This window comes from Zalophus californianus, chromosome 5 (genome assembly GCF_009762305.2).
Source record: "Zalophus californianus isolate mZalCal1 chromosome 5, mZalCal1.pri.v2, whole genome shotgun sequence".
In the NCBI taxonomy this organism is placed as follows: Eukaryota; Metazoa; Chordata; class Mammalia; order Carnivora; family Otariidae; genus Zalophus; species Zalophus californianus.
In genome coordinates, this window is record NC_045599.1 from 124,576,417 (window position 1) to 124,603,254 (window position 26,838).

General features: G+C 49.5%; 1 protein-coding gene across 4 annotated transcripts; it reads left to right on the forward strand.

The window, feature by feature from the left end:
- The first annotated feature begins 218 nt into the window (after positions 1–218).
- Positions 219–26,838, forward strand: GDNF (glial cell derived neurotrophic factor). Of its 4 annotated transcripts, none has more exons than XM_027607183.2 (3): positions 219–366; positions 5,019–5,195; positions 23,705–26,838. In XM_027607183.2, the coding sequence occupies exons 2-3, from the start codon at positions 5,045–5,047 to the stop codon at positions 24,187–24,189; spliced, it is 636 nt and encodes a 211-aa protein (XP_027462984.1). In that variant the 5' UTR covers positions 219–366; positions 5,019–5,044; the 3' UTR covers positions 24,190–26,838. The 4 variants fall into 4 exon arrangements, with proteins under 4 accessions (XP_027462984.1, XP_027462987.1, XP_027462985.1 ...); XM_027607186.2 differs by having other exon boundaries at positions 5,019–5,117; XM_027607184.2 differs by lacking the exon at positions 219–366 and adding an exon at positions 4,125–4,838.

Genomic DNA, 26,838 nt, shown 5'->3' on the forward strand with positions numbered 1-26,838 from the left:
CGCCGCAGCTGAGCCGCCCGCGGCGCCCCGGGCCCGCGCAGCCCCAGCCAAGAGCGCGGCGCGCGCAGCCGTGTCACGCCCCCCCACCCAAGGCAGCGGCGGCTGCTCGGACCTCGGTTTCTGGGGGTGCAGGGCATCGGCGGGGGAGCTGTCGGCATCCCTCGCCCTTCTCGAGGCGGCGGCGGCTGGAGTCTTGGCCACCGCCTCCTGCGCACCCTCGCTGCCCCAGGATTGCGAATTCGTGCCCCTGACCTGTTGGGCGGGGCTCTGCGCTCCTGCCCTCGGCCCTCGGATGGGGCTCCTGGCTGGGACTCAGGGCTCCTGGAGTTAATGTCCAACCGGGGGTCTGCGGAGACCGGATCCGAGGTAAGTGGGAGAGCGGGCCGGGGTGGAAGGGGCGGATGGCGCCTGAATCGCGGGCGGCCGCGGCGGCCTGCCGGGTGCGGGAGCCAGAGGGGGCGCGGCTGGACCCCAGGGCAGGCGGTGAGATTGGAAAGAGGAAAGACTAGATGGAACCGAGGCACCGGGAGGGTAAAGGAGAGAGAGAAGTTGGACGCGAGAGGGGCTGGCCTTGCAGAGACGCCGGTTGCCTTTCCACGTGGGCAAGGATCCCTGGTGCCCCGATGCCGGTGGACCCCGGAATGTCCGAGAGGGTCAGTTTCCCTCCCCGGCTCGGCGGGGCGCTCTTCTGTCAAGTCCCGGGACGGGGCGGGTTTGGGGTCATCTTTGAACCCACCGCGACCAGAAAGTGCCCTCTCTGGACGTACAGCTGCAGAGATACCATTGCCGGGCATGTAACTTACTGTTGAGATTGGGTCTGTTCCGAGGGAAGGTGCACACCATGCGAGGGACTGATGCAAAGGTGCTGGGAACCTAAAAATACTGGGCTCGCCTCCTCCGGGCGCCGTCTTGCAAAGCTACATTCCTCACCCTTTTCGGAACCCGGTTGCTTGCACTTTCCTAATGCCTGCAACCCCAACTAACCGTGCCCGTCGAGGTTAGGAGAGGGGCTGCGTGGACAGTCCAGGACTTGGGTCTCCGCCTCGAGCAGGTTCTTGAAACTCTCAATGTCTCCGCTAGGCCATCGAAGTGATTACGTTAATGACCTCTTCTCTCCTGCAACTCTGTGCCACCTCACCAATAACACCTTCCACCACTGCCTTGCACCACCTCTGGCCTGACTGCGCCGTGGATTGATTTACCAGCCCCACCCGGTGAAAACGAACCCTCACTGGGGAGGGGAATGGACTTTCACCGGAACCCCCAGCCTCCTGGCGCCTCCCTAGTTTTGGCTATGGCAAACCCGCCGGCAGAGCCGACTTGCGCGCCCCGGGCGGGGGTAGGGGCTGCCCAACCCGGTGTTCCCAACATTTTTGCTCATTGGCGGGGACAAACACAACTCTTCTGGCCCCTGCCGCCGGTGTGCTAGAGCGTACTCGACTCTTCCACGGTATTTTGAATATACACTTAAGTATTCCGAGGAACAAACGCAACTTCCAACTTCACGCACGCACCTCTTCCTGCAAAGCCCTCTAAGTGGGAGCCGCTGGGCTTCTGCCCGGCCGGGGCCAATTCTCACCCTCACTGTTTAGCCACACATTCGCTTTGGCGGGGTAGGGGGACAGTGCCGCCTTTTCAACAAGTGTCAGGTGCCCAGGGAGCCCGCAGCGTCCCTCCCCAGCCCACTCTCGCAAGGGGTTCGGGTGCCCCCCGGACCTGGAACCTGGTCTCAGGCCCCTGACCGGAGAGACCTCTTCCCAGAACTGCATGCAGAAAACGTCCCTCATTCTTTTTCTTTCCCCTGGTCTTGGGCCCAACAGTTAGCCTCCCCCAGGCTAGGACACGAGGCACACTTAAGAAAAGCAATACATCTTTCAGCAACTTCTCTCTATCCCAAAAGAATACCCCCCGAGTTACAGCACGCTCCCCACCACCCCGCCTCCCTTTTCTCTCCGAGACCTGGATCTTGAAGGCAAAGCCCAAACAAACCTCCCAGCCTGCCAGACAGAGGAAGGTGCGGGGGCACTGGCGGCGGGGGCGCTCACCCCGGGGGAAGCTGTCATGGTGACGCGGGGAATTGCGGGGAGGGGGAATCTAAAAGCAGGTTACCAGAAACCAGATCAGGTGAGGTGGGAAGGGAAAAACTGGGGAGAGAGGATGGAGGGTAGGAACCTGAAAATCAGGCATGCTGGTGAGCACATCCGGAAGTTTCGGGGGGTATTTTGGATTGGGGGAGGATTGTGGGGGGATCGGGGGTGCTTGTTCACGGATTTGATACTTAAAATGACGCAGCGTCTCGTTCGCGTGGGCACTACGGGACTCGGATGGTTTCTGGTGCCCCCTGGTGCTGGGAACCCAGAAGCGCCCCACCGCGAGCGGCGGCTTCTGTGGGCAATGGGGCCCTCCAGAGCGCCCTTTCCCGGGCGGGCCTGGGGACTGCCGGGTGCGGGCGCCCACGACACGCCCCTTTTGCTCTGCGGGGCGCGCTGGTCGCGGGCGCAGAGGGAGAGCAGGCTGTGGGGTACAAGCATGGGTGCCGGGGCACCTGGCGGAGCCGACTTCTGGAGGAGAGCGTGCTTACCGCACGTGGCAGCGCCTTAAGCAATTCGAGCGCGTAGCAAAGGCGGCGGGTTGCACAGAAACACGTCCCGCAGCTGTGCTTTGAGAAAGCGATAAAGAGAGAAACCGGGAAACGGCGGGGGCGGGGGCGGGGGCGGGGGCGGGGGCGGGGGGAGGTTCCAGATGGGCCCTGAGAAAAGCTTCCTAGTCAACCACTGTGTGCGCTCAGCCCCCCCCCCATCCCCTCCTCTTCCTCCGCCCAGCAAATACCGGGAACTAAGCCGTCGGAGTGGGGCCGGCCCAGCGGTGCTCCGAGGGAAGAATGCGCCCTCCCTGTCGCGGGGGAGGTGGGAGAGCGCTTTCCGGGCCTGCAGTGCACCCGGCCGCGGGCGGGAATGAGAGCTGGGAGCCCCCTCTGGCGAAGCGGCGACTTTTTCGCTGTTTCCTCTTTTGCCAGCTTCTACACACTTCTAATTGAGGATCTCCACGTCCAATTTAAAAAGCTCTCCGTCGGCCAAGCGGGGAAAAAAGGAAAAACCCTCTTAATGCGGAAGGGAAATCTGGTGCCTCCGTCGCTTCCTGCTGGCGGGCACGGCGATTTGGAAGGGCGCGTTAACCCCGCGGCGGGACTGCCAGCCGTTTCGCACGCACCCCTGGAGCTGGCAACGGGGGGAGGGGCGGGGGGGCCTCGCGTTCCCCAAGACCTCTCCTGTGCGCTCCTTTAGCACGGCCTGGGTGCAGTGTTGCCTGGGCCCAGGCGCCAGAACCTAGAGCCTTTGCTTTTTCCCGAGTTTGTAAAGCAGCCCGCGCGGCATGAGGTGCCGGGAGCTGCAGGTTGCCGGGAGTTCCCAGTCCCTACAAACACCCCGAGGCGCACAGTGGCATAGCCAACTGACGCCCGAGGTTTGGAAAACGCATTCGTCTCCGCAAGGATGGGAGGCGGCGGCCGAATTAAAGGCTTCCCCGGGTGGCCTGCAGGGGAATCTGGGCGGGAGTTCTGGGTGGAGATGGGGGTAGGGCTGCTGGACGGGAGGCGGGTAAACCTGGGAAAGATGGGCTCGGCTTGTAAAAGATGCCGAGCCCAAGTTTTTGCGTTTACCTGTCTTACTCTCTCCCATGGAAAAAGTTCAAGGAGGTTTTCCTTAGAATCGTATCTGGAGGAGGGGGGATAATTAACTGCATGAATCCCGTAGTTTCCACTTAAGAATTCCCTCGGAAACTGGAACACGGGCATTGGGAAGACACTGGGAAACACCACACCCCGAAGTGCCTGGGTCTCCTCCACCTGCGAACTGGGTGGGGCTTGGCCCTGAGTTGACAGTGCCCTTCTCTCGCCCGCCCGCGACTGCTCTGGTGTCGTCCGCCTTTCTAGGGGTTTTGAGGACTGAGAAGCCAAACGGAACCCCCTCGCTGAGAGAACTGAGCCCAACTCCGCACCCTTTCGTGGTCTGAGCCCTCCCCTGCCCGTGCGCCTCCGCAGCGTCCGCGGCGGGGTACCATCCTCCTGGATACCCCGCCCGGGGAGCTCGAGACTCCTCTGAAGGGGGAAGGGATTTGGGGCCAGAATCTCGCAAAACTGCAAAAGTAAAATAGAGGGTGTTCGGGTTTACCATGACGGATTAAAATTTGCAAGACAAATCAAACCCTACTTAACAGCAATGCTAAAGCGCTTACTCTATGCTCCCCTAGGTCTTTGATACATTATTTAATGTTCATAACCTTAAGAGGTGGAAGTAATATTTTAAACGGAGCTGATGCTTTGGGAAGTAACGTAACGCAGGTATTCCCACACAGGCCCAAAGTCCCCAAGTCCCTACTAACTTCTCGTTCAGCGACAGAATACTTCTATAAATAAGTGGGAGGAATGAAGCGCGCGGGCGGGGTGAGGGGTGCCACCAAGCCTGCCCCAGCCAGCCTACGGGACCCCGGATAAAGGGTCCTTGATTGTATTCGTAAAATGAAAAGCTGACCGCTTGCTTGGGTGGAAGGCTGGCTCACGGGACGTCCGGGAGCTGCCGGAAGGTGGGGAGGTCTCTGACCCGGGCGGAGGATGTAGGCTGACGGCTGCCTCCTCGTCCCCCCGGGGAATGGGGCGGTGGGGGCGCCAGTCCTGGTTTCGTCGTGTTGGCCAGGTATCGTGGTGTCGCCGTGTCGGTACCTGCCGGGGCAACGGCCCCGCTGGAAAATCTGACCCCTGGGATTCGGTAGCAGAAGTGAAGGGCAGTTGGAGGTTGGAGGCGGAGAGCCAGCCGCGCCTGGGACGCCGCCGGGACCCGGGAGTGAGCCGGGGACTTGGAAGGGGGGCGCGGGATGCCCAGGGAACCGCTGGGCTGCAACCGTCCCGGAGGAGGGCGGTGACGAGTGTGACGGGGGGGGGTACCGGGACCCGCGGGGATGCCGCGCCCTGGGCGTCCCGGCCTAACGCGCCTCCGCCGGCCCTCTCCCCCCCGCCCGTGCAGGTGCCGCCGCCGGACGGGACTCTAAGATGAAGTTATGGGATGTCGTGGCTGTCTGCCTGGTGCTGCTCCACACCGCGTCCGCCTTCCCGCTGCCCGCCGGTAAGAGGCCTCCCGAGGCGCCCGCCGAAGACCGCTCCCTCGGCCGCCGCCGCGCGCCCTTCGCGCTGAGCCGTGACTGTAAGAACCGTTCCCTCCCCGCGGGGTGGGGGGCCGCCGGCGGACCCCCACGCACCCCTACGCGCCGCTCGCACGCACCCCAAGCCAGCCGGGACGGCGGTGCGGCCTCCCACGCCCGCGCGGAAGCCCCCCTCCCAGGCCCTGACCCCCGGTCCGTCTAGGACACGTGCTGGTTGCCCAGAGAGTATCAGATTTTTTGCTGTCCGTTTAGCTTTCCGGGGAACAGACATTTTCCCCACCACTACCAGCACCGTAGGAAAACACACAGTTGTCCCCTTTTCTCTGCTTCCTATCGTAGACGCGCACTCCCTTGTTTTCGTTCTTCCAAAGCCCTTTATCTGTTTGGGTGTGCCTGGCTATGCTTAATTCTGAAAACAATTGCATTTCCATCCTAAACTGCCCTTGCAAGGGAAGAGGCCGAGGTTTTCCAAAACCAAGCCAGAGTCAGAGAAAACACAGAAGGGCCTCGATTTGCAGAACAAGCATCTGGGTAGTGTCAAATCTGTTCAGAAAAGTTCCGGTTCTAGAAAGACTTAAGGGAAAAAGTGCTAGCTAGGACTAGGCAAAAAAGCTGTAGTTCGCTCCACACTTGACAATACTAACTTTTAAGAAAAGACCATATAAATAAATAAATAAAAATCTGTGATTTACCCCTCAAAAATGTTTTAGATAGCACTCTATTAGGGCATGTCAACTATGATTTGATATAATGTGCCCTAGGCCCTTCAGAAGTTTATCTGTTGCATAGAGCAGGGTATTTGCACACATTACAAGTTAGAGGTTATTGGGGAAGTATGTAGGTAACAGAGGTAGCACTAGAAAATTGGACACAGCCCCAAAATAAAGCAGTAGTGAGCTGTAGCCAGGATGTCACCCTAGCTACTCCCACCTTCCATTTTCCCTCGAGCTGTTTTGCACTTAAAACAAACTGAAGTCAGATGCATGGCAGAAGCAGTCCTGAAAGTCAGCTGTCTGCTAAGAGCCCCCCAAACCTAGTGAGTGGCCTTGAGCTGAAAACAGTGCAGGAAATGTGATGTGCTTATTCTGTACTTAATTACAACAATAAAAGCATCTTCCAGAAGTCCCAAGAAAGAGGAAAAAGTGCATTTTCTAAGCAAATTAAGACTTCAAGAGTGACTTAAGGTTAGAAAAAGAACATGGTTGATGCCTTGAAATTTAAAGTAACTGTTCCAAGAGTTTCTGTCAATTAGTTATATAAGCTTATTTTTTTAAGATTTTATTTATTTATTTGACAGAGAGAGAGACAGCCAGGGAACACAAGCAGGGGGAGTGGGAGAGGGAGAAGCAGGCTTCCCCACTGAGCAGGGAGCCTGATGCGGGGCTCCATCCCAGGACCCCAGGATCATGACCTGAGCCAAAGGCAGACGCTTAACGACAGAACCACCCAGGCGCCCCTATATAAACTTATTTTTAAAGGCTTTGGTTTCAGCCACGAATTTCCACCTAAGTGTATATAAATGTTTCTCCAATAGAAACTTAAATTTAAAATGCCCCTTAGTGTCAGTGTCTTCAGAATAGTACCCATGAGGGCTGAGTAAGTGGCTTTTTGTTGATTCAAACAGCCTAGGCCAGAGGAACAGGAACACAGTGTTAGACAGTACTTCTCTAATCAGGATCTTCAGGAGAAATATGACTGTGCCTGATTATGAAGCTCATTAATTCATGGAAACTTAATTAGCATATTAGTATCCTATCTACCTAGGCTTATTTAATGCTGGCTCTGGGTTCTGGCTCCACTTTTTTTTTTTAAGATTTAATTTATTTATGAGAGAGAGAGCATGAGCAGGGGAGAGGGGTAGGGGCAGAGGGAGAGGGATAAGCAGACTCCCTACTCAGGGAGGAGCCCAACCCGGGGCTTGATCCTGAGATCATGACCTGAGCCAGAGGCACATGCTTAACCAACTGAACCACCCAGGTGCCCCTGGTTCTGGCTCCACTTTCAACTAATTTGGACTTTGCACAACTTACTTACTTACTTTAGAACTCAGTGAACAGTTTACAACCATGCAGTAAGGGGAGGCCTTTCTACTTCAAAACACCAGTGGCTATGAGATTTTGTCCCCTGGTCTTCATGTTCTTGCCCTCACTGTCCTCTGGGAAAAGACTCAGAAGGAGAGACCCCCCTGCTCACTGGAATCACCCAGGGATCTTTAATGGAATACTGATGCTGGGCCTCACCCTGAGAGATTCCAATTTAATGGGTTTTGGGTGTGGCTTGGGCATTTGGAGATTTAGATGTCCCCAGGTAACTCTAATGTGCAAAGGTTGAATCATTATGATTCGATAATACCCCAAGAAAATCTGTGCCCCATGTACGATACAACAGTGGCAAAGCAAGCAAGGTAGCATTAATCCTACTGATTCGGGCAGGGGGAAGGTGTGCAAAGGACAGGTAGGAGAAGGGAGATTACTTCCCTTTTCCAGAACTGATGCTAAGTTGTCAATGGACAAGATTCCTACTACTCTATTTACATTTGAACCGGCAGAACACACCCAATTCTGTTTTATCTACGGGAAGACCCAATAGATCCTAGAGGACACTTGAAACAGAAACATTCCCAAAGAGAAACTGAGCGGCATTCTAAGCCAAGTTGACTTCTTTCCAGGTATGTTCAGTTCGGTAGCAAGCTGTTAGTACAGGGAAGATAGAATAATGACAGTGTGCAGACTTTGAACACTCAACCAGGGTCAGCATGCTCCTATCACGGTGCTGACATTTATATCTTGCGCACCGTACACCAGGCGACTGGTTAAAGCTTATGGAGAAAAACATTAAGTCACAAGTTGCATTTGAAAATAGTCCCTCTGCTTTTCAAATGCTTGTGACTCAGTGATTGAGCAAAGGTGCTTTCCTGCCCTCTTAACTACTCCGTGCCGTTCAGAGGGGGCTAGCCTGCACACCCTCACCCTTGAGGTGGCATGTGTCCTGCTGCTTCCAATGTAAATGAAACGGCCAGAATTCTTTTCCTAGCATTTTCACATTTCAGGATGAACTGCCCAAATAGAACGGGTAACTGGCTCGCTTGCATGCCTACAGGCTGGCTATAAAGGGAATGGGCTGTGGATGCCTCCCGTGGCAACTGTGAACTTGTCTAAACCCCAGGACCGGTGATTTTCCCTTTGGGGCATCCAAGGACGTCCTTTTAGTTTGCTTTTTATCAGTATCGTCTCCAAAGGGTGATTAGAGCAGGCAGGAGAAATCTAGAAGGTGAAATTAGCAGATGTCAGAGCACTGTAGAACCGGCAGTTAACCCCTTCCGCTCCTCATGGTAAAGCAGCTTGTCCAGAGGGCAAGAGCTCCGCTGTGGCAGGCAGGTCGGCTGAAACTGGGACCAGAGTTTCCCAGACCACTGAGGCGCAGAGCAGAGCATTTGGTTTTGCTACGTAGGAGAAAACACTTCGTATGGGAGGAAGGTCTTCAACTAGCCACTAAGACCCTGTTGCACAAGGCTGTCTGAATTTATTAAAGGTTAGTTCATCGTAGTCATATGTCAGATCTCGGCCGTGGATGACAGCTCTAAATGTGTTTCACAAGCAAAAGCGTAAAGTGCGTGTGGTTTTAAAACTTGCAATCTAAAAGCATGTATTCATTCAACAAACAGTTCAGGTGTGCCTACGGGGGCCAGGCACTGTCCTCGGTGCTGGGAAATCCTTGGTACACACAATAGGCAAAAGTCTCTGTCTGCATGGAACACACCCTCTAGTAGACGTACAGTGTGGTACAATTAGGTAGCGCTGGAAACCAGAACTGATCATGAACAGCCTTGGGCTGACTTTTTGTGTGACCAGAGGCCAACTGGAAGAAAGACTGAGCCTTGTTAAATTATAATTACAGGTAATACACAACTTATTGTAATACGAGGGGACTATATTTCCCCAGTTTGGTAGCAAGTCACAAAATTTCCTATGGAAACAATCTTATAAATCAAGATATCCGGTTCCCAGGCTGGCTCACAACAAATCTTGGTGTAAACCATAATATAACTGAAATATAATTCATAGTATCATTAGGCTAGAGCCTCTTCCTGGGGTGCCAGGCCCCACAAGTTGCAGAAAGAGGGCACAGAGCAGGAAATCAGGGAGTCCTGACAAGCAAGAGTTCAGTTCACACCATCGGATCAGACTAGGGTTTGGATCCCGGCCTTGGCACACAACCAAGCTGTTACTTCATCTCTCAAACCTCAGTTTCCTCGTGCGGAAAAGCGGGACGCTATTACAACTGTCTCCTGGGGTGGCTCTGGGGCTAAATAAGATAATGTTTTGTAAAGTCCGTGCCCCATAAGTAAATACTGCAGGTGTGAGGGGCCATCTTCCTCCTTGCAACGCCCGATGAGAGCCTTTTTCCCACCCTCACCCCTTCACTTCAGCCTCTGCCAAGACGTTGCTCTAAATGGTGGGATTTCAAGCAGCACAACACAGTATGGACAGTGAAAGAAATGCAGGCCTTACGGGGAGGCTATTCTGGGCCCCCAAGTCTGTCATTTGGTCAGCACTTGGTCAGGCCAGCCTTGCCTGGGATTCTGCTCCCCGGGTCAGGCCCCCTGGCTCTTCCCAGGTTCCACAGCTCCTTCCCTTCCCCCTTTTCTTGAGCCCACAGAGTTCCTGTGGAATTTTTCCCACCAGCTTCCCATGCACACGTTAGGGAGACCCTCTTCCCCCACTGGGGAGAAGGGAGCTAAGGTAGGCAGACCCTTCTGTGTAAGTGATAAGGGAGGTGCGATTTGGAGGACACCTGTATTGAGTATTTTTAAGTGATCCCTGCTGCATATTTAAGATGCTTAATTTAATTTGAGATGTTTCAGAAACCCAGCAAAAACACTTTCGGTGAACTTTAGTAAATGTTCAGCCCATTGTTAATCAACAAAGGAAGCTTCTAGAAGCTGGTTCAATGTTAAGCTTTCCAATCTAATGTTATGGGATATAGAATTTGGAATAAATAAGCACCATCTACCTATTGCTTCTTCTTACTTTACTGACTATGTGAATGAGCAGTACTATAATAAAGTAACTATGTAAGCTTTTGGAAAGGGCCTCTGCCCTTTGGGATGAGGCTCTTGAAATCAATAAGTTTCATGTCAGGCCCTTTCAGGAGGCATAAATTCCTCACTTGAGATCTGAGACCAACATTTCACTCTGGCCCCAGTCTGGAGACCAATATCAAACTGTTGCTGTTTAGAGAAATCTATTTCAGGCTTAATTTGGATTGGCTGATCTTAGGACCTTCGGCTGATCTGACAGCTTAAGAATTATGCTTAAAAGATTCTACTTTCACTGATACAAAAACAAAAGCTATCTGGCCTCCCCCCCACCAACATCCCTTTCATCTTTGTTTGTTTAGCATTTAATGGTCCCTAGCACCTTCATTCAATTAAAACACTTATTCTTTAATTAATCACTTGAGCTCAATCAAGAAGCAAGTGTTAAATATCTTTCATGTGCTAGGTGCTGTGTGGCATCAAACAGACAAAATCGTGAACTAAGCAGCTTATGGTCTAGTTGTAAACTATGGAGAGGCAGATGGGTGGGTGGGCAGATTGATATGTCTACCAAGGGGCTTATATTAGCTGAGGTCATGGTAAGAATTCCTAGCAATGAGGTCACTGGGATTTGGAGATCATAGCAGGAAAGGATTCAGGGAGGAGTGAGGATTTGAGCTGGTACTTGAAAAATGGGTATTAGGAAGGGAAGGGAACGAGGAAAAGGCACATTCCAGACTAGGGAGAAGCCTGGGCAAATTTATGCCCATGATATGGGGAAGGGGCAGGTGGTGAATCCCAGGAGGAGGCCAGACTGGTCACCAAGTGCTGAGAACAGGTGGCGGGAAGTGGTGTGAAATTTAGGAGATCTTCGTAGGTGATACCTAGATGATGAGATGCTATAAAGTCCAGGACAAGGAGGGGTTTGCTGTTTTTGATGGCAGTAGAGCCCCACGGGAGAATCTCGAGCCGGCAGGTGGCTGTGGGTGGGATCCTGCTGCAAAGCGGTCTTGCCACAGAAGTTACTCAGGGACACAGGCTGCTCGGGAGTGGAATCCGTAGCATTAGGCATATTTTTCACTTTGAGGTATTGTGCCCTCCTTTTTAAAAAGTTTCTAGGCATAGGCACAGTTGAATCAACCTATTAATCCTCCAGGAAGTGAATAAGTACAAATAAAAACAATGTTAAAATTAGTGTTGTAGCCCCTCTTGGCTATCCACACGGTTGAATCAGTTTTTAACGAATAAGTTTTGTATCTTGTCTGAAAATTGAATAAGTTTGAGCTCTACTAGACAGGAGGAAATACTTGTATCCCCATTTTACAGATGAAGAAATGGGACCCAGAGAATTGTTCAAGGTCACAAATGTAGTAAGTGGTGAAACCAGAGTTCAGACCTCAGACTTCTGGCCTCACAGCTTTCTTGGCTTTACACAGAGTGTGCTCCCATATTAGTAGATTAAGAAAACACGAACATTGGCTTGCTAAAAATACATTCACTAACCCTGAAGCGCAGATTTTCAAGAAAATCAAAAGAGCAAGCTAATAGGAGTAGGGAATATTAAATTTTTTTTAAAGATTTTATTTATTTATTTGACAGAGAGACAGCGAGAGAGGGAACACAAGCAGGGGGAGTGCAAGAGGGAGAAGCAGGCTTCCCGCTGAGCAGGGAGCCCGATGCGGGGCTCGATCCCAGGACCCCGGGATCATGACCTGAGCCGAGGGCAGACGCTTAACGACTGAGCCACCCAGGCGCCCCGGGAATATTAAATTTTTAAGCCCCTTTAAAAAAAAAAGATTTTATTTATTTATTTGACAGAGAGAGAGAGCACAAGCAGGGGGAGCAGCTGGCAGTGGGAGAGGGAGAAGCAGGCTCCCCGCTCAGCAGGGAGCCCGATGTGGGGCTCGATCCCAGGACCCTGGGATCATGACCTGAGCCGAAGGCAGACGCTTAACAAACTGAGCCACCCAGGTGCCCCTAAGGCCTTTCTTCATTTCCATTTGGGTGGCAGTGGGCCTAGGCTCCTATTATTAGTGGCTCCTTTGAAGCCCAGATCAGAAGCTTTTAAGGAGGGAAACGTAAATTTCTGTACTGATACCAGCGATGCCTGTTGCAGTGGGAGGAGGCTTCCTAACATTTGGGGACAAGGTGAGGTCTGCTCATACGTTTGGTAGGCTGACAGCATTTGGGAGACCTTCTGGGAGATACTTGTGCTGAGATCACTCGCGTTCAGCCCCAGGAAAGGGGACATTGACATAGGAAACCCAGGGTGACTGCACACGGGCCAGAGTGACCCCCACGGTGGGGACAGGAGTGGATTTGCCCAGACAGAGCTGGGCTCACCATTGGGAATCTACCAGTTAGCTCAGGAGAAGGCAAACCCACTTTTTGCATGACTTTAATAAGGTAATTGAGGTGGAAAGTCATGGTTTTAAAAGTCTTCAAAGTTTTTTGTTTGTGAACCTGCCAAAAGAATGTTGAAAAACTTCTTATTGCACACTTCTAAGACGATACCTAAAATGTTTGAATCACAAGTTGCATAGTCAGTCGTACCAGATGTAATTTCCAGACCATTGGGGAACTGTATGTGTGCCTCACATACATTTTTGGTGAAATCTTGGAGCTGCAAATTTAGCTTATTCAGTTCAGGGGAAACTATCAAACTAATCAGCGCAGCTAAATTGACTTTTTGGGCAGAAAAGATCTGACTTCATTTCCAGTTCAAAGACACCTGTTAATATACATCCATGACAACCACCATACTTCCGGATCCTAATTACATGATGAATAGATGGATGGGTAGATGGACAGGCAGACAGATAAGCACAGAGGCTTGCCGTTGAGTGTCCAGCCAGAATGAAACGTGGAACCACCCACTTCAGTATATCTTGGTTTATTCATATGGGACTTCATAGTACACAGTTCATAGTACAATGAACACCCATGTATCCTTCACCAAGACTGACCTCGTGTTAGCATTTTGCTTCATTTTTTTCCCCCGAACCACTTGAGAATTAGTTGCAAACGTAACATCAAATACTTAAGCACGTACCTTCTAAGAACAAGGATATTACCTTATATAACCACAGTTCAATTATCAGTCTCAGGAAGTTTAACAATCCTGTTATCCAACAGATAATCCATATTCAGATTTTCCCAACTGTGGCAATCATCCTGTTTTATAGGGTTTTTTTTTCCTTAATCAAGAATTGCAAATTGTATTTGATGATCATGTGTTTTTTTTAAGGATTTTATTTATTTATTTGAGAGAGAGAGACAGAGATAGTGAGAGAGAGCACAAGCAGGGAGGAGAGGGAGAGGGAGAAGCAGACTCCCCGCAGAGCAGGGAGCCCGACACGGGGCTCGATCCCAGGACCCCGGGATCATGACCTGAGCCGAAGGCAGACGCTTAACACCTGAGCCACCCAGGCGCCCCATTGATCATGTTTCTTTATTTTCCTTGAAAATAGCTGCCAAGCCTTTTCTTCCCATGACATTGACAGTTGTCAAAGTTCAGGATGTTTTGCCTGCTGTTTTGCAGACTGCCCTTCAATTTGGATTTGTGCGACTGCTTCCATTTATGAGATTCAGGTAAACATCCTCAGAATAGAAGTTCCTGATGACGTGTCCTTATGTCAGGAGCCCCCGACATCAGTTTTCCCCCCAGAGCCATGCGTGCCTGGATTGTCCCAGCGTGGCCCCTGCAGGTTTTGCCCCCCGGACAGTGCCTCCCAGTAAAATGAGTGAGATGGGCAACAAGCACGCCTCTCTCATGAGGTGGAAGGCTGAGCGTAAGCCAGGAGTTGGGAAAAGGTGCGTTTGCAGGCTGACCAATTTCAGGGTGCAGCACATGTGGAAACCAAGTCTCCTAACCTGCCACAGGCCCTGTAGAAAGTTTTCACATGCCTTCAGCTGGGACACATGGCTCAGTTTGGAGACACCGACCCACACCCATAGCGGACCCAAAAACACCATTCATGGGCTGTGGACTCAGTGGATGCTTGTGTGGTTAATTTGGGGGCATTTCGAGGGAGCACAGACAAGGCAGCAGAAACTCCCAAGACAGGCCTGCTCCTTCTGCCCACAGACCATAGACCGCTGTACCAGGGGCTCCCAGCCCTCTCCTCTGTAGGACACACTAGACTAACAAGGGACCAGGGTCTGCATCTCCTTTGGGGAACTCTTGCTTTGTCTAGAGCCAGCATAGTTGACCTCCACAACTGCTGCCCCCCGTGTAGATGTCCCTGAAGAATGATCACAGACAACCATATCAAGTGAGCTGAAAACTTGCTTCCACTCTGGTAAACGTGTGACTATCCCCATTTTAGGGGGCTATTGGGACTTCACAGTGTTAAGCAACTCAGCAGCCTCTGGACCAAGGGCAACCTGAGTCCAGCACTCACTCTGTTTTGTTTTGTTTTGAATTCAGTTAGCCCACATATAGTACATGATTAGTTTCAGATGTAGTGTTCAATAATTTATCAATTGCGTATAACGCCCGCTGCTCATCACATCACGCAGCACTGACGCTTGTGACCACACCACCAGGTCACTTCCTCCCCACCCAAGACACTCCTACAAAACTCTTCTAGCTGTGTCAGAAAGTCAGGAAGGGAAAGTCAGGCATTGGGATTTTGTAAATGCAGTCATTTTTGAATGGTCTGTATAGCCGATTCCATGAAGAGTCTTTGAGATGCCAGTAAATTCATTCCCCGGGGGGAGGAGGGGTGTGTAGCAAGTCCCTTTTCACATTTGACCACAGGAAGCTGGTTCAAATGATAGAGAACACCTTTCTTTTACCCCCTTTATTTTCCTTTCATCTTCTCTTGGCCCTTCCTCTTCTTGCCCAAGTCCCTCAGATCAGCCACTGCTCAGTGGGCCCCTGGGAAGGCCTGAGGGAATGAGAAGGCAGAACCCCGGAGCATTCTGGGGCCTCCGGCCTCAGGCCGGGCTTTGTGGGAGGGAAGAAGCAAAGGTTCCTTTGCTTCCAGGTTCTTTTGGAGTTTCCCCTCAAAACCCACCTGCCTCTGATAACACCGCAAGGGATTCTTTTCCCAAGCGGCTTTTTGTGCTTAATTTTACTGGGTAACTATCTCATCCTTCCTGTAAGGTTTTCATAAAGGCATCAGCTAAGCTCATGGTGCGTGCTCGTTAGTATGGGCCCTTTACGGCTGACCGTGGAGTGCTTTTAGCTCACACCAGGTGTTCGTGGATTAGTTAACAAATGGACACCCTGTGGGGTGTGTTTGTGACTTAAAAGCAGGAGGATGGACATTTTTCCCTCCAGGGGAGCTGTGCAGTATTACCGTAAAATTATTAACATAACTATAATGAAAGCCTGGACCACATAGGTAGAAATCAGAGCCAGGCAATCAGAAGCTGATGTGAATATACTGTCTCTTCCTCAGTGAGGTTTTGGGGCTGTTTGTCTTCCTGGAATAATTTCCATTATACTCATGACAGGTTTTCTTAGTTAAGTTGTAGGATAAAAATTCAAGATAGTATAACTAATACTCGTGTGCGATGTTGGTCAAAGCAGGTGGAGATGGTAAATAAAATGGCATTTTGATGAGTAAAGTGGCTTTTGAAAGTATACCCAAGGCTCCTTTTTCTATATTCTGAAATGGTGTGCATCCTGGTTGGTCTTTTTCTTCTGCCTTGAGAGGATCCAGAAATGCTTTTTTTAAACAACAAAACACAGGTGTTTTTACGATGCAAATACTTGTCAAATAAACCCGTGTCATGCCTTACTGTCAACAAACCACGGGTCATGAGGAGATTGAGCTGGTAGCTCCGGCAGTGGTCACAATGACTTAGTAAATCGCCTCAACTGGTGATTACTCTTAAGGAAATAAGATGCCATAGACCCCTCTTGAAGTTAACCCAAGAGTACCCAGTGACTAGGCTGGTCTAACACTGGGTGAATACTCTAAAATAGGAAAGCAAGGATGATCGTTACATAATGTGACACTATCAGCATTCTGGTGCTTAGTGAGCTACAGGCTTTTTATTTTTAATTAATTCAAATCATTGGCAAAATTAACACATAAGTAGTAGCATATGACAAAACTCTAGAATTTTTCAGAGAACTGGAACCTTCTTGTGGAATAACACCACACATTTCAGAGGTCACTGAAGGTCAAATAAGAACAAAAGTCAGCAGCTTGCAAGGTGGGCTGGATCCGTGATCCATTTGGTAGCAGTCGCAGTGGGTGATTCTAGCCTTGGATTCATAAGCCGGGTATGACCCAAACATGACTGAAACAGCGAAAACAGAAATGGATAAAATAGAGATTTTTAAGAAAATGGCAGGTTTAGCGTTCAACTTCCGGGTGATGGAAACAGAAGGCTGACAGCATGTTGGTGTAATATGTCCTCTCAGAGGCCATGGGCGCCATCCCTTCCTTTACAGATGGAGACTGAGGTGTAAGGATGCCTCCCCCTAGAACCCCCTAGAACCTAGGGTGTTTTGAGGCTCAGCACCCTTTCTACACATCTTTTCACCTCTCCTGCACAGGGGAGAGGAAGATGATGAGTTGAGAGACACTCCATGGTGATGATTTCAAATGTAACCAACGCGCTGAGCCAAGAGGTAAACTGAAAAGGTCGAGAACTGCTAGGCCCTAAAATACCTCCCGTGGGGTTTCATGGGGCCCTGAGCAGAATGCTGCCAAGACATCAGCCAGAGGCGGCCTCTCCCTGACAGAGGTCACTGAAAATGAATGTTTTCAGCACTCCCCGCCCCCCCCCCCCCCCCGCCTGCCTCTTAGGGCATTAGCACTGGGGAGGGCCCCAGAGAAGGTCCAGCCAACCTCAGGAGCACTAAGTGACTAGCCCAAGGTCACGAGACACCCCAGACTGGAATTCTAGGCTGTGTTCTCTCCAGCTCTGCAGCGAGAGCCTCATCATTTGGTGCCAGAGTGTTTGAGGAGCTTCCGGAGATGCGGCCTCTCTGTCGGAATCTGCCACCGCCCTTGGCTGCTGGTTTTCCGGTTTTAACTGGGAAAGTGCCAGATCTGCCTTAGAGTGATATGCAAGACCCAGGGCATGGGAGGTGCCCCTGAATGGCCTGGCTTTTCCCTTTCCAGAGACAACTTACTGTATTCTGTGGCCCGAGGCAGCCTGATTTTAGAATCTACTTCACATAACTCAGTTCATGCTGAATTTTCCAACAGAAAGTATATTTCTCACTGGATTTGGTAAATGTGTACAGGTGAAATCAGCATATCTTGAACTTGTTCCTGAGTAAATTACCACACACCTCGAGACTTAAAAAGCTGCCTAGGAGTAAGTTTGTTTTTTTTTTTTTGGTACTTAAAAACAAATAGGTGGCATGGAGGCCTAGAATAAGTTTGAACTTTAAAACTAAACCAACAGATAATGAATCATTGAACACTACATCAAAAACTAATGATGTACTATATGCTGGCTAATTGAACATAATAATAAAAATAATTAATTAATTAAAAAAACTTTTCAACATAAAAAAAGAAACCAACAGAGTCCACATTTATGAGTCACGTGGCCTTTCTTTTCATCTCCTCTGAGCCTCAGTTTCCCGATCTGTGAAGTCCAGATAATACGCAGTCCCTACGTTAACCTTGCAAGGATGTTGTGGGGCTTAAATTTGATGCTGTAGGAAAGGAGGTATCCATCCCCCCTTTATATTGGTAATATTTTATGTGCATCAAGGAAGCTGTTATTTTAAACATAGAATGATTTAGTTTTGTAATAGGAATTTTTAAGTTTTTTAATACTTATAATATTTCAGTATTAGTGAAGAAAAATCATGTTTGTATCTTACTGAAAAGTAAAAATAATGTATTCCAAAGAATGACATGAGTCGGGAATTTTCTTGAGAAGCTCTAACAATCAAGCAGGCTGATTCTTCTCATGTAAACATGTATGTGCGCACGTGTGTGCACACGTATGTACATATACATGTGTGTGGGTAGATAGCACTTGTGTTTTTCATATGCAAACTTGGTCTACAGAGTAGTCTGTATTTTCCCTGGGGTACAGGCAGGTAAAGAATATCAGGTTCAAAACAGGCTGCCCAGCTCCTCAGCACCCTGTGGCATAGCCTTCCGTGGCCTTACACTGCCCCCCTCCCCAGGGTGTAGTCCACCCTGGATAGGGCATTATTTGGAATAAGGCCATCTGGGCACTGGGTCCAGATGCACCTCTCACTTGCGTGGCCTTGGCTTGCGCAGTAGCTCACCCCATGGACCTCCGTGTATTAACCCTTGCCCTTCACCCCAGTACAAAGCAGCCGGATGCTTTCCGGTGGGGTACAGCGGCTACTGCTCCCCAGAGCAAGAAATAGTCGGGCCTTTTCTCTGGGGCCCCTGCATCCTTGAGGCTGACTCTGGCCTGGAAGACCTTTCCTCTAAGAGGGGCTACTGTGGGTACTAGGATCCAGCCCCCTCCACACACACTTTTTTTCTGGAATTCTCAGAGCCTCAGAGACCTTCCCTCTGTGCTCAGAGCCCACTTGCACTCTGGAGTGGGCTCTCCTTGTGCTGCCTCCCTTTTGGGCCCTGGGTTGAAGACAGGCTGAAGGCTGGCTTAGCCCCCCAGCCTGGCTGGGGCAAGGAGGGGGACACCCTAATACTACTCCTTTGATTAAAATGGAGTTAAACTCTGCTGTTCTTAAGAGAAATCTAACATTTAGGAGACTGTTTTGTGCATGGAATGGTTTGAATTATGTACTTTTTACTTGGGCTATTACAAGTACTCTGAGTCCTTACCATTGTTCCTATAAAAACCCAGTTACCTTTACAAAATGGTCAATATCCCAGTTTTTTGTTCCTGAGGTGACTTTACTGTCTTCCCCCCATAATCAAGGGAGGCAAGGTCTCTGCTGTGAACGGTTTGTTCCCCAGTGCAAGGTTTCATTTGCTTGAATAGCACTGTTTATACAAAGGACACATCAAAGTTAAAATATCTTAAAGAGAATAATGCCAAAATATTTGGTTGCACCCTGAAGGATCACTTAAATGCATTTGAACATTTTGATTTTTCGAAAACTTTAGCTTTTAGATGGACATGTTTTTCTAAGACATATCCTCCAAGTGGGGTCTGGGAAACGAGCAAGTGTTTGACCTATTTTTTAAAAATGATGCTCCTCTTCTGTGGTTCGCGAGTATTTTACTATCAAAGTTAGTACTCACGAGGGCTGTTTGGATAGCTGACATTCTGCCAAGCCCTTTATAAGATGAGGAAGAAAGTGATATGCCATTAAGTTTTAATTTAGGGAACTAATCCAAACCCTAACCCCCTTCTTTCCCCTCAGCTCCGTGAATTCTTGGTAGATACAGGCAGCTATGGGTTTGCCAGGGCCCGGGTTCCAGGCCTCTGCAGAATTTCTAAGAACAGGCACAGTGAAGTGAATGGCTCCTCATGGCCCCGAAATGCCTGATGTTGATAAATTAAGGGAACTCAGCATCAAAAGGCCTGGAATTAGGAATTTAGTTGAGACAGGCCTATTTGCTCTGTGGTTTGGAAAATATAATGTTACCCTTTTCTGGTTTCCAAAATTCATATCCATGTAAAACTTGCAAAATAATTATTTATTATTTTGCTCTATTTTTCAAGAAGGAGAAAAAAGGAAAGGGGGAAGGGGAAAAAAAGCTTTGGGCTCACTAAGAATCACCTGGGGCCTAAAACTGTGGCTTCGATAAATATTTCCACATCACCAATAAGGTATGAGGCAGATTTTCCCACCAAAAGGAAAAGTACTTATTAGCTATATCCTTTGGTTTAACATCGAGCATTTATTGACTGCCCCCCAGGTTCCTGGAAGCCTTTTATTTCAGGATTAATAATCTGCTTACCACCTTATCCAAAAGCATAAGTGGTTGGTGCATTCACACTGCTATACTCATCACCCTGAAAAAGCCAAATGGAATTTAAAATAAAGGAACTAAACGTTCTCATAACAAAGTATAAGTATGTCGCACACATCCTTTAGGACTGCTTAGACTAAAAATTTATTTATATTTTATCTGAAATTCAACTTTAACAAGGTGCTCTGTATTTTATCTGGCAAGCAAAACCAATGGACAGAGCCACACAGTCAAAATGTCATAAAAAGGAGGGAAAACGGTTTTGGGGAACTTTGAAAGGATCAGGCAATAAATAAGAACATCATATATACTGACTCAAATTGTTATTATAACTCCAGTAATATAAAAGTATGTAATTTATTGTTGCATAAATTAAAGAGTCTCTAAACCAGTGTAAGTTGAACTTTTACAACTTGAATGTTTTCCCATGAGTTTATGTTAAAATTTTAGTAATGTTTCTCTTGAGTAAAATTTCTGAGTAATCTTCAGTTGATTCTTAATTGATTTTAATTTTCTATGTCCCCAGGTTCTTAAGTTACTGATCTATTCAGGAATTCTTGAATAGAGTGTTGGGGGGGAAATCCCCTCATGTGAGTTCTTTTGTAACACAAAGGGTCTTTTGCGGGAACATGAAGACTTTTTTGGTATTTTGATTAATCACCCCTAATATATCAATTTTAGAAGTTCAGATTTCTATAAAAGACACGGTTTTTTGAAACTGAGCACACCTAATTCCTCTTCAGAGCTTATTATTGAAAAAAAATCACAAATAGCATAAGCAGCTCATTCCTCAAAATAAGCCGTTCATTTCTTTAAACAGAGTGATTTAAAGGTTTTTGCGTTTTAAGAAGAAAAGAAAATTTCTTAAGGAAGTCCAGTTAGGAACCAGTTAGAAAGTGGTTCCGAGGAAATGACTCAGAGATCCCCCCACAGCAGTCCTCCCCGAGGGAGCCCCTTCCGAGACCCCGAGGGAGGCGGACATTGAGAGAGAGCTCTTGCCTGCTGCAGGAGGCTGGCAACATGGGTATTTCGCTCTCAGCTGGAAAATGACGGTGCCACTTAGGGCGCGGCCGCTTCCCCCGCGACGTGGGCTGTTTACCTGGGAGCCGCTTATTTCATTATCACCAAGTGTCCCCTTGAAAAATTAAGGACTTCTCCTTCTCCCCTTTTAAAGTGCCCTATTTCATTCAAAAATTATCAAGGGCTTCCAGGGACCAGATCCTATTTTAAGCGCTTGGGATCCATGGGTAAACAAGCCAAGCAAAGGTCGCGCCTCCTGGAGTTGAGAAGACAGTAAATAAAAAACACAAGAAATCAGTTATACAGTATGATGTTGGAAGGAAGTATTATGGTGGAGGGTGGGGAAGCAAGGCAGAGGGGTCTGGATTTGGGCTTGGGGACAGATTACATTTTAAACAGGGAGGTCAGGGTAGGACTTGGGGGTGGTGACCTTTGAGTGAAGACTTGAAGGGGATGTGGGAGTGAGCCAACTGGGTGCTGTGCAGGAACAGTATTATATGCAGAGAAGGAACAGACAGCACCAAGGCCCTGAGCTCCTGATTGTGTCTGATCTGTGGTTCTCAACCCAAGATGATTTTGCCCCCAGGGACATTGGGCAATGTCTAGGGAAGGGTTGGGGGGATACTCCTGGCATCTCCTGGCTCGAGGCCAGGGATGCCGCTCAGCGTCCTGCAGTGTGGGAGGACAGCCTCCCACGGCAAAGAATGATCCTGCCCCAAATGTCAGTAGGGCTAAGGTTGAGAAACCCTGAGTGTGAGAAGAGGTAAGGAGGCCCGGAAAGCTGGAGGAAAGGCAGTAAGGGAGAAGGGAAGTAGAAGAGAGGGCCAGAGGTGACAAAGGCTGGAGGAGAAGGGGTGGCTAGGTCAGGTAGGGCCTTAGGCCAGTGTGGACTTCGGCTGTTACTCCAAGAGAAATGGGGAGCCATTGGAGGGTCTGGAGCGGAGAGGGACATGACCTGCATTAACAGTTTGAAGAGTGTCGCTCTGGCTGCTGAGTGGAAAGGAGACTGAAGGAGGGTAAGGCTGGAATGAGGGGGGTCGAGGCTGCTGTGGTAACCCAGAGAGAGACCATGGGGCTCAGACCAGGGTGGGAGCAGCTTCGCGACTTCCAGGCCCCGGGACTATGCAATGCCAAATCCTAGATACCGGACAATCAGGCGTTCTGGGGGTTCCACACAATCTGCACTCTTTTCATGACTGTGTATCCTATATTATATATATTCTATATAATCTAGATAGATAGATCAGTGTCGATCAATAGACCTATCAACTGATTGATAGATTGATTGGCTGATAGAGTTAAGTCGCCTTAGCTGGATTTTGTTTTACACAACAGGATACCTGACATTTGTTTTAACAATCAGTCCATGACAAAACAATTCGACAGGAGTCAGGCCCAAAGTAATCCCTCTCTGCTTTACCACAGTCTTGGCAAAACATGTTCACTCTTGCCAACAACTATTTTGAGGTGTCTTTTTCTGAGCCACTTATAACCCTAAACCTGCTAAATTACCTGAAATGGGGATGAGGGGAGCATAAAAGGCCTAGGACCTAATCATGAGGGGTTTGAATGGCTTTCTTCTCTTAGAAATGCATTACCTTGTTCAAGCAGCTCCTCACCTCTTACTTGATCAGCCAAAGCAAATTCTACAACAGAGCAGAAAACACCAGGGGATTGGGAATTCTTGCTCTAACCCAAAGGTCTCAAACCTCTGAGAAGCATCGCCTCCATGTTCCTCCGTGTGATCTCCCTAAAGCGCCCATGTCTCGTCCTCTGGGCAACCAAAAGCCGTGGGAGTCGTGTGGCTGCCTGCTGCAGAGGCTGGGCCTCTCTCCACAAACAGCATCTCCTCCCATTTTTTGCTGATCCATATAAATGTCTTCTTACAGTTTACCATATTTTTTTAAGTCATGCTGTTCCAAGGAAGTGGTCGTCTGTTAGTGAAAAGTAGGCTGTTTTTCAGGGAGTTTTTAAGGAAATTTTAACATATAGATGAAGTCATGAGCTTTTCATTCGTTCTACCAGAACATTTCTGGCCCCATTCAACGGCGCAGAGGTGTGGAGTCAGGGAGAGATTCCAGGGAAGAGCCCTCGATAGTCCAGATGAAAGTAGCAGTGTTGGAAGACTTCCCGATCCAAGATCATCCTTTTCTCACCCTCTAACCCAGGGTTTCTCAAGGTCATGTCAGAATTCATTAAAAATGGACAATCTCTGGCCCTTCCCCGTACCTCCCACTAAGGGTAGGGCCAGGAATCTGTATTTCCGCGAGCCTCCCAGCACCCTCTCACTCACACTCACATCTGGGAGCCGCCCGCTCCCAGCAACCGCAACACAGACTTACTTAAAAATGGCAGATGGTACTCAAACGAAGGATGCGCTTCTGAGGACTTGTTCTCTGCAAGGAAGCGTGTCTGTCACCTGGCAGGCTAGTCTCCTCTTTGAATTGGATACTTTCCCTTCTGTAGGTGCATTTTCGCCTCTGCTCCCCGGGGTCGGGGGGGGGAGGGGAGCGCAGTGGTCGATAGGCTGCTGGTTCTGCCGGGGGTCCCCGCTAGGCTGACTTTGGAGGCGCCTTCCTGTAGAAGCCTGCCTGAGACGGTCCTTGTGGTCTCATATGACCTTTTCTGTTCTCTCGTTGAACAGCAAACACACCAGAGGATTATTCTGATCGGTTTGATGACGTCATGGATTTCATTCAAGCCACCATCCGAAGACTGAGAAGGTCGCCTGAGAAGCAGGTGGCCGTGCCACCCCGGAGGGAGCGGAATCGCCAGGCCGCGGCCGGCAGCCCGGAGAGTTCCAGGGCCAAAGGGCGGCGAGGCCAGCGGGGCAGAAACCGGGGTTGTGTCTTAACGGCAATACATTTAAACGTCACTGACCTGGGTTTGGGCTACGAAACCAAGGAGGAACTGATTTTTCGGTACTGCAGTGGTTCCTGCGACGCGGCCGAGACAATGTACGACAAGATATTAAAAAACTTATCCAAAACCAGGAGGCTGGTGAGTGACAAAGTAGGGCAGGCTTGCTGCAGACCCATCGCCTACGATGACGACCTGTCGTTTCTGGATGACAACCTGGTTTACCACATTCTAAGGAAGCATTCCGCCAAAAGGTGTGCGTGTATCTGACTCGGGCTCCGGAGACTGCCATGTTTTGCATTCCTACTACGGTGCACAGGAAGGGACCAAGGTTCCCAGGGAATGTTAGCCCCGATCGGAAGATGAGGACCAAGGAGGCGGAGGAGGAGGAAGGAGGAGGAGGAAGGAGGAGGAGGAGGAAGGCAGCCGTTGGGGGAGCCTGGTAGAGGGAGATCCAGCTACAGAGAACTGGACGGGAGAGAAAACAGCCATCTGGACTCTCCCGGCCGGCAGCCGACGTCACCAGAAGCTCAGGGCTGGGGTCCCTGGCTGGGTGTTTCCTGCCATCTGACACAGCCCACCATGGCCGGTCCCGGGCAAAGTTGCGGATGCACTTGAAACCAAACCAGTGTATCTCCTGTGGTTTATTTTCACATGTCTGGAGACACCCGGGAAGGGGTCATCCTGGTGTCGTTCCTTGTCATGACGTTTTACCGCAGAAAGCGAGAAAGGTTTATTTTTCTGTCACTCAGCGGAGACATACCCCGGAAAGGAGGAAGAAAATGAAACAACACAACACAACACAACACAAAAAGCAAAGACACAAGAGATCGTTACCCTTGAATTTGAAAGTTGAGGCCTGAGGTTTGCTAAAGCCAGCATGTTTTGCGAACGGTCGGCCAGTGATTGATTAGGAACCTGGTGTGTGGGGTGGGAGGAAGCTGGCTAGGAACCAAAAAGGCTGTCCTCATGACTAAAAACAAACCTGAAGGTATTTCCTTGATGTCCTTGGAAATAGGAAACCAGTCGTGGTTTTCGGCAGCATTCTTGCAGGAGAGCGAGTGGGGAAGGCCCCCAGCTGCCCCCAGGGCAGGCGGACCCGCTGGGCCTGTTGGTTTACAGAGAGACAGATGTTACATACCCCCCAGCTCCGTTTATGCATGGTCACCAGTGACCAGAGAAGCTACTCGATGCAATGCATCTGTTTCAGAATACAGAAATATAGAGAAGATATTTATTGAGATTTAAGTTATTGTTATTTATTACCATTCGCTAATGAGTTGCTCTTCTTTTCCCTTATTTATTAAAGTTTCTTTTCAAAGGTGCCAAAGTATATGTGCTCGCAAAATGCAAAGAAAAGTGACAAAGGAAATTTTGATTGGGAACAAGGGTCCATGCTTTTCAAAGTATTAAAGTTTTTCGCTAGGCAAAAATCACTTACTTTACCTTTTTAAGAAAAGCCCTCCTTAATCTCCCTCCCCCCACCCACCCATTTCAACCTCTTCCCTATTTTAATTTTTGAAAAAAGGAATGCGTCAGAAGGAGCGCTTCTGACAGGCCCCCTTCTCGGGAGCGGCGCACAAAGACCTGTGCTCGCTGTTCCACCGCCGAACAGATTCACCACACGCTTCCCTTTCCGTTGCGTGTAAGCTCTTACTCCCGACCACACAGATCTATCTACGAGATGCATAACCGTGTATATGAAAGGGTAAATCCCTTTTAGTAAGTAGTCCCGGATTCAGTGCTGACCTAAAAGTACGATCAAAATCCTGTCAGCTAGCCATGGTTCTGCTCTGACTTGTGGAGACTCTTCCTCCATCCTTCCATCCACCCACTATCTTCTAGAGAAACATGCTCACGCCCAGTGCAGTCAGGGAGCATGTTGCCAGCCTTCCAGAAATGGGATCTACCTGGGTGCCATAGAGCTCCTTGGCTGTCGCCCTGGGACAACAGTCACTGTCCCTGTCAGAAGAAGGTGGCCCAGAAGGGAGGACGAGGAAGACATGTCTGGCCTAGCCGCATGCACACACCAAGTCTCCTGCCCACAGAATGCCCTACCTGTACGATGGAAGCCTTTGGAGGGGCAGGGGTGTAGGACAGGAAAACCCAGCTCCTCGCACGAGTCCCAGAGGTGGGTTTGACTGGCAGCTGACTCAGGCTCAAGGCGCTGGGCCCTATGTTAGAGTTTGTTGCATGTTTCATAAAAGGGATTTTTATCAAGGAAATCATCTATCACTACCTGAGTGGCTAATGTCCCGAAAGTATGACAGATTTAGCAATTAAACGACCTACTGGCCTCCCTCAAACACTCATGTGAATTTTGCAAAGTAGCCAAGAGGCAGCATTTACCAGACATCCCTTCCCCCAAGCCCCAAAAGACTCGAGTTCGCCATCATTCTGCCCCTCTCCGTCTTTTCCGCTCCCCTTGCACAATTTGGAAATAAAGGAAAAGGAACCCCCCCCCCACCCTCTCCTGGGGCCAGAGTGGGGGCCCCGCTGAAGAGCAGCCTGCTTCAAACAGTGACAGACCCAGCCGTCTGGTCATTCGTGAAGCACAGTGTGATGTAACCCCAGGATCATCTGTCCGGTTCAGAGAATCCTGGCACATTTGGCGGCTGGTGTCCCCCGGTGTCAGCCTCAGTTATGCCCCCAATTCCCATGGAGAGCCCCTGCTCGCAGGGGCTCTATGACACGTGGATGTGGACAGCTCGTTCCCAGCACCGCCTACACACCACAAGCAAGTTTTAACCGGAGCAAATCACTCCACCAAATCCACAAAAAGGGTAAAGTTTGTGATTTTTCTGTATCATTGCGATTACCACCTGATCCGGTAAGGAGTGCACTTCTTTGGAAGTTCTGACGTCTCTGATCTGTCTCAGTCGTTTGTGTTACACAACCAAAGTTCTCTACAGACTTTAT

Excerpts from the sequence above, each read along its gene's own strand:
- GDNF (XM_027607183.2), top strand. The coding sequence starts at position 5,045 with ATGAAGTTATGGGATGTCGTGGCTGTCTGCCTGGTGCTGCTCCACACC. Across the intron at positions 5,196-23,704 it reads CTTCGCGCTGAGCCGTGACT|CAAACACACCAGAGGATTAT; the intron begins GTAAGAACCGTT and ends CTCGTTGAACAG.